At 39.8% G+C, this 7,812-nt stretch overlaps 1 protein-coding gene across 15 annotated transcripts in view; it reads right to left on the bottom strand.

Moving 5' to 3' along the window:
* LOC106960438 (focal adhesion kinase 1) overlaps nt 1-7,812 on the bottom strand; it is a 68,167-nt gene that overhangs the window by 9,113 nt on the left and 51,242 nt on the right. For 13 of the 15 annotated variants that reach the window (XM_015053539.1, XM_015053540.1, XM_015053534.1 and 10 more), the window contains 4 exons: nt 5,082-5,159; nt 4,780-4,968; nt 4,265-4,390; nt 1,234-1,296 (listed from right to left, as the gene is read on the bottom strand). In XM_015053539.1, the coding sequence (XP_014909025.1) occupies nt 1,234-1,296; nt 4,265-4,390; nt 4,780-4,968; nt 5,082-5,159 (456 nt within the window). Of the gene's footprint in view, nt 1-1,233; nt 1,297-4,264; nt 4,391-4,779; nt 4,969-5,081; nt 5,160-5,884; nt 5,924-7,812 lie in introns of all 15 variants that reach the window. The other 2 variants (XM_015053542.1, XM_015053541.1) reach the window with 2 other exon arrangements.

The following is a 7,812-nucleotide window of genomic DNA, read 5'->3' as shown; positions in this document are numbered from 1 at the left end:
CCTTTTTTTCCAACCCAAAATAAAAAAAAAAAAAAAAAAAAAAAAAAAAAAAAAAAAAAAAAAGATCAGCATCGGGTCAACGATTAAGAAGTTCCCTCTTAAAAGGACAAAAAAAACAAACAAAAAAAAACAAGCTGAACAAAAGCAAAGATGGAAGACTTTACATGTGGATTATTATTTGAGTTTTATCAGCACCTAATCAGAAATACGTGGAATTGAATGTTTTCAATTAAAATTTGCTTTGCTTTATTTTGTTGGTGGACTCATTTAAAGACAGACAGGATTTATCATTCTTCAGAAACAAGATATGACTGACTTTGTGTGAACACTTAAAAAAAGGGTCATATTATTATGAAGTTATCATATTGTTGTTTGTAACCATCTTAACCCAACAGGCTTCACACAAATGTATATTTCTGATTTCAAAACATTCACCCTCCTGGGATTTGTTAAGGCATATTCATGAAAAAACACAACGCTGACGGTGGCTGCTGAGGAAAATGGCTCTTACCACTGCTTTCTTGACTTTGATGTTACTGATCAGCGATGCTTTAATAACTCACAACATGGGCTCAGGTTAAGCATGAGAGCTCCGGTTTAAAACCTAATCTAAGGACCAAAAAGCAGTGCTGTTGCACTTTTGGTTTCCTGTCAGTGTCACAAAAATCAGCTGGAGAAAAACTGATGTGATGGTAAAAATCAAAAATGAAACAAAGAAACACATAAAAAAAAAACACTTATTTTTCCAGAAATGTAGATTTTTTTTGCAAAAAAATCTGCATATTTTCCCCCAACAAAACATTTTCTTCTCCTCATTTTTTATCAAATTCCAAACCAGCTGAAGGAAACCGGTACCATGCAATTAAAGTGATTTTACAGCAAGCAAACATGAGTCCAGTTTGCAGATTATTATGATCAACACAACTTCCTCTAAAGATGCTGCGACACTCTGGAGTTAAGAGCCGAGTGACTGCAGCAACACTCGGGCACGGAGAGAGAGAAAACAAACACAGATTTATTTTCCTGCTATGGCCTTCTATTAATATCCAGTAATGCTGTGAGAACACATTGACCTCAGAATTGCTGGCCCTCGCCCGTGAGGTCACTTCCTGCTCCTGGATCTATCCATCCAGCTCCAATCAAAACAAACATGAGGCAGCCGAAGAAGCACCAGTGAAAAATACTGGGAGCAGCTGAGATGACTGGCAACAAAAACAGCTAAAAGTTACTCACCGGGGGCTGCAGTCCGCTGTCTTCTCTGTCCAGACTCCCTCTAGAGCTCCTTGTATCTGGTTTCTAAAACAGACACAAGTCGTCAATGACTTTACGGCTCCTTTTATTGACAATAATCATATTTAAAGTTTCAACAAAGCAGTTTTCTAATATCACACAGCTAAATTATCCCAACAAAGCTGAATGATTGGGTTTGTTTTCTTCCCAAGGAGCAACGAGTCACATTGCTCCGCTGCTTGTGACTTGAGCTGAAAACCATTTTCATTCCTGGGGAATGCCCCGAGAGAAAAACCACATAACGGGTATTAGCTCCCGCTATTAGCTCCCGATCCTCTGCGCCGCTCAGGCTGCAGCAGCATTTAAAGGCTCAAATAAAAACCTTCAACATCCTGCTCGGAGCTACTGGATCTTAAAGTGATTCAAGATGCTCAGAATTTCAATTGCCTATAAATATTTGGGCTCAAAGACCCCCCCTCCCCCAAAATCCCCTCGCATCGGTTGTCCTTGCATACCAGTTTTCCAAGACAGGACTTGAAGACCAGCATTGCCGTGAAGTTCATTAAAAGTTTCCTGACGAATCGAAGGCGTCCTGGAGGATGGAGCCGTTTTATTTCTGTGCTTATCTTCCGATTTCACAGAATTGGTCTGAGCGTAACCATGTCTCTGTCTGTTCTAGCAGTTTTTTTTGTGCGTTTTTGATCGGATTCAGCTCCAGCTTTCTGCCTCAAGTGCACGTATAGTCGACTCTGAAACGCGGAGAGAAAGGAGGGAGAAAACCAGGAGGAGGGTGTCCGATGCCAACCAAGCTCTTCTCCCTCTCTCCACCCCTCTCACTCAACTGACAGTGTTATAAAAACCGGCCAGACTACGGCAAAAACTTTCTCATGTGCACACTCCTCTCCCCTCCCACACACACACAATCTGATGCCTCCTCAGCTTTTCAGTAATCTTGTGTGTTGTTGGTTTGCGGTTATGGGTCAAAGACAGACTGTTGACTGGGCTGTCAGTCTGTAAGCCTATCATTAAGCCAGGAATTCACACAGGCCACACCTGCCTCCAAACTCTCTCACACACAATAAAATTCTTGAGCAAAAACCCCACACAGCCACTTCCATCGCCGCTCACAGAAAAACGCATGAAACATGAAGCACTCCTCCATCCTCCATCCTGCCAGCCTCAAAAAAATAACACACAGTTGGACTCCCCCATTCAAACACAGGATGATTTGTCCAATGTTGGTGAACACAAAATGAATATAGCAAATATTTTATATAATCCTCAATAGGCCTGTCACAATAAATCAATTAATTGCATGATAAATTAAAAGAAACTCAATTTTCATTTGCTTGAATTATCGCTTTTCATTCTCTTTTTAAAAAACTGAGGAAATATATTTTTTGTTTACAGAGACCTCATAATTCATTTTTTTGTCGTTTCTGTTTTTTTTTTTTTAAATTTTGGATATTTAAAATATCTTCCAGTTCCAGTGTTTAAAAGTTCATTAGAATTTAAAGTTTATTGATTCTGAGAATGTGTTCTTGCCATTATTATGCCATTTCCGTTATATTACTTCAAAATGGTCTCAAAACAACAATATTATCGTTTATCACAATAAGTTCTTGGACAGTTTATTGTTATTGTGACAGGCTTAGACTCCTCAATTTAATTTTGTCAGTTCCATTTTTGTTTGATACTTCTCTATTAACAAGAGATCAAAGCATCTTAAATGATCAGTCTTATAGTATTATAGTTCCTATTATTTGTTGATGACGTACTACACGAGTTTTTTTCCTAACAGACTCAGTCAGGCGGATTTTTAAAAATGTTCAGTAAAAAATGCAAACTGTATTAAAGGGCCATTCGCATGTTCACTTTGTTGAAGCCATAAATCTGCATTTCCCCAAATAAGGTTAGTGTTTTTTACCTTTTACCCTGATGCTCACAGTGAAAGAGAGACTGTTTTGTCTGCTGCTGTCTGTGTTATGTGACCTGCTCTGCACTCTGTGATCTGAGAAATATGCTCAGTTTTGATCGTCTTCTGGTAAATTCTCAGTAAATTCTCAGGGCGCCTTTGAAACCGACATGATCCAACTTCTAAGAAGACGTTTGAATATATTGCTTGTTAGTAAAGAAGTTACTGAATCCAAGTGTAATGCACTGACACAGTCATAACCTTGAATAAACAAAACCATGGAAAGTGAACAAAGCAACTTAAAAAGAGAGGATGACATCTTTGAGAAATGTGGCATGCACAACATAAATAGGAATGAGCAAAAAGTACCCCCAGAAAAAATGTGATTTCAACGTGCATCATGTGGTAAACGCGCCATTTTTGCTGGAAATAAATCCCAGGAGTGAATTTGTTTTCACTTTTATGAACAAACTTCTCTTATTTAGTTCCAAGACACAAATGTAGCCACTTCAGCAACATGTTTTTTTCAATAGTGCAGAAGCAGCTGCTATCTTTGTGTAAAACTTCTTCATTTAATTACACACTTAAAGGAAGCTTATTGGCCAAAATCATAGGTTTGGTTGAGTCACAGAAGAATTTTTCAAACCGCTTCTAAATTCGTGACATTTGTTTTATACCAATAGGTTATTATCAGCGCGAATCATAGCTGGTTTTGAAACGGACTAAACATTTCTGACTTGATAATTTGATAAGAGTTTTTTTTTTTATGGTCAGGATTTAGATGTTGACAAAACTTGCGGTGGAGCCTAATGAGATCATTTCTTCTCTTCACTGACTTCATGTCTGTGAAATTGCGGCTGAAAGCGACACACCTCCCTAGATTACGAGGTTCAGTGAGTTGAGCATGAATTGTAGCTTAAGTTTGAAGGTGATGAAGATGTGGATGTTTGATCTATATTTACTGTGAATTTAATCAATAAACGTTATATTTTCGGACTAATTCAATGTCAAACAAATCGCCAGGGCTTTGAGCTGGTTTTCCGCTGTAAGCCCTCTTTAAACGAGCCGCCATTGTGTTGCGCATGTGTCACATGTTCCACTGAGTGCTGAGTGCGTTACCAGCAGCCTTTCCTCCTGCTCCAGCCACCTCTGATCCTCCTCCATCTGCTGCTGTTGTATCATCAGCTGCTCCTCCATTAACAGGCACTGCTGGCCTACACACTGCTGCATGTCTACTGCCCTGTCCTACACAAACACACACGCACACACGAATGTGGAGCAAACAGCAAGCATGCACACCCACAACGTACAAACAAAACAAAAAACAAAACAAAAAAACATGCATTTGGCCAAGAGACGACACATGAAGACAGATGGGCAGAAGATGGATGAGAAACTGAACTGAGATGATGGAGGAACTCAATAAAAGTAAAAGATGGCAGTGATGTGCTAATCTGTAGAACATACATTCGTAATCTGGAATACCAGTCTGGTTCTTTAAGCAAAGTGGCGGTCCATCAAAGTAAACAATAATTTTCTGAGCATCGGGAAAAGTTTTAAAAATAATTTACGGCGGACCAACCCAGAAGCTCTCATCTGTGTGCATGCGTAACCATAGCAGCGATGCCTCTTACCTCCATCACAGAGCCCCACAGACCCATGTCGGTCCCGTGCGGCTGAGGAAGCAGCTGTGTGTGTGAGTGCGTGTGGACGTGGTGGCGGGGGTGTGTGTGCGCGTGATGCGTGTCCACCATAGCGGCCTGTGGAGGGTACAGGGCGCTGGGCACAGAGGGCAGGGTGTGTGGGCCTGGATATGCTGCCATCTAATGCAGGAAGGAGAAAATAGAAAAGACAGATGAGAAGTTATCTTAGCTTCGGTTCAACCATATGTTGTTTACAGCAACCATGATCAAAAGGAAGGAATCTGAATACATACCTGGTAATGTCCAGGATGCTGAGGACTGGGGTAGAAACCTTCACTGGAGCGGGGACTGGGGTAGCCTGGTCTACTTGGCTAAGAGACAGAAGAAAAAAAAAACTAATTACATAAATGAAGGTAAACATAAGAATATAAGAAAACAAGGAGTTAACCCTGCATCAGGTTTTTCCTGAATTATCTACTAGAAGTTACAACATTCAGAAAATCAACACACAAACCCCCAGCAGATGTTTGTGTGGTCATGTTAGCCGTCAGTCAACACAGGGAGCACCCACAGGGCTGCAAATCCAGCAAGCTGTTAGTGAAACGCTCAAGAAAAAAAACACTGCTCCTGTTACTACGACAACCTACGACAGTCAGGTTAACGATTAAAGAAAAAAAGAATGTGCTTGTGGACTAGCTGGTCACTGTAGATGTGATTTAGATTTAGGTTAGATGTGATGCGAGTGTGTTAAGCGTGTCGCTGTTCACCAAAGACCTCTCTTTCACGCAGTCTGTTACTGACGAGGCTGAATGAGAGAATTAGTGGATTAAATAATAGTTTCGGCTCATTCCAAACATCTGCGGAGGCTTTTCAGGATTCTCGGAGAAAAGCAACTCCAAAACTTCACTTTGCGCAACTGGAGCTAACTGTCAGCTAAAAACAGAAGTGCTTGGTGAACCCACAATGTTCTAGTCTTTTCTCGGCTGGTTTGGGATGAAGCTGTTGGGTTTCTCTTCCCATAATGTCCAGGAGAGATTTCTTTAAAATACACCAAAATGTGAGCTCATGTCTAGCACAACAGTGTTGCAGCCTCTACCTTCCACAGTCTCTCATAGTAGCTTTCTCTGGACCACACCTCCGACAGCGAGACGGACACAAAGACGCACGGGGAGAGAGAAGGAGAAGGCAAAGTAAAACGAGGAGGGGAGGGAAGGAATAGGGTGGAGGGCGAGGAAAGTGGAAAAAAGTGGGTGAAAAAGAAGAAAGAAAGAGAGGAAGAAACAAAGAAGCAAGACAGGACAAAAACACTGAACACAAGATGCAAAGAGCCTTCTGAAAGTATACATACCTCTTTTTCTATTTAAACTGTAAATGTGTTTTTTTTTATTAGGATTTAATGTGATAGAGTAAGACAAAGTAGTGCACAATACTGAAGTGAGAGGAAAGTGATGCAATGTTTCTGAAACTGTCTAAAAACAATCTAAAGAATTGTGTTATATTCAACCCTCAGAAGTTTTCCGTCTCATTTGAATGCAATTGCAGTGGCGAGCGTTTCGGAACAGGCGAGACTGGATGGGAAGGGTCTACGAACAATATTCAAGTCTCGCCTCAGATTCTCACTGCAGGTGAACCTTCGCTCCGGTCTCAAGTTCAAACATGTTTTCTCCTCGAATTGTCCTGAATTTAGCTCCAGGTCAATTCATGGAGCTAAATTCATTAGTTGAATTATGATCAGATTTATGAAGCTGGTCATAAATCCTGACCAGCTTCTCTTTCCCTCCTCAAGGAGAGCGTACCCACAGCACGATGCTGCCACCACCATGCTTTTATTGTGTGGATGATGATGATGAGATCAGCATGTGCACACAGGTCAAAAAGTTCAATGTTGTTTTCATTTGACCTCTTCCGCATGTTTTCTGCGTCTCCTAAATGGCTTGTAAAAACTGCATTTTCAGATGGTGGATGGTGACAGTCCGAAATGTTCAAAGCTTGGGACGTTATTTCACCACCTTTTCTTCCACTTCGTAATTATCTGCCACTTTGCATTGGTCTGCCACATAAAGCTGGTGGGACAAAATACAACAAAGTTTTTAGAGAATGGATATTTTTAATCGCTGCTTTATACAGCTGCTCTAGTTGTGTGTTTATTAGGCTGCTAAATAAGACTAGTGGCAGTAATTTTCTGCCTGATGTTGACTGAAAAACTGATTTAGGAAACAATAACGTGAAAGAATATGAAAGATTGATTCTTTTCTATGTCCTATTGATAAATGAGTGATTAATCAGGTAATCAAGAAGATGAATATTAACACAGTAATATTCTTCAACAAACCTCTGAGGTTTTTACAATTTAGCTAGAGATTAAATTACACAGATGGACTCTGAAGGCAAAAGGTTACACTGCTTTTTATTTTGGGGTATCAGAGTAAAGACCAAAACCTGAAAATGCATCTCATTTCTCAGATTTTTATTTATAAATTTTTTAAATTAGGTTTATTTTTCTTCAAATATGTACTACTATGTGGTCTGCTGAATAAAATAACCAAAAAAGAGATTGAATTGTGTGGTTCCGGTTTAAACTGACAAGGTTCTGTAAACTAAGTGTTCACCCTCCAACAGGATCTGACTCAGTTCTGTGTCAGCATCAATCTCCAGACCACAGACAGTCTGAACCTGTATCAGACTGATTTCACAGAAGCATGAAAACAAAACAAAAAGGAGAATCAAGAGCCAGTCAAAATAAGCGCTAGGATTGACCAAGCTGTGCCACAAAACTGAAAAACTGAGCCAAGAGCCACCATTTTGAACTGCTCATGTTCCAGATGCTGCTGTTTCCTTTACAACCAGCAAGAATCTTTAGTCGTATGTCAACTGATGACCCTGTAAAACAAATCTGTCTGGGTATTTCAAGTTTGTTTACAACAACAACAAAAAAAAAAAAAAAAAAAAAAAAAAAAAAAAGGGAAAAATTTAAAAAAAAAAGGGGAAAAAAAACCCGTTTTAAAAAAAAAAAAAAAAATAAAA

This window comes from Poecilia latipinna, unplaced genomic scaffold (genome assembly GCF_001443285.1).
Source record: "Poecilia latipinna isolate Pla-1442-1.1 unplaced genomic scaffold, P_latipinna-1.0 Scaffold1186, whole genome shotgun sequence".
Lineage (NCBI taxonomy): Eukaryota > Metazoa > Chordata > Actinopteri > Cyprinodontiformes > Poeciliidae > Poecilia > Poecilia latipinna.
This window is presented reverse-complemented; position numbering and strand designations above follow the sequence as displayed.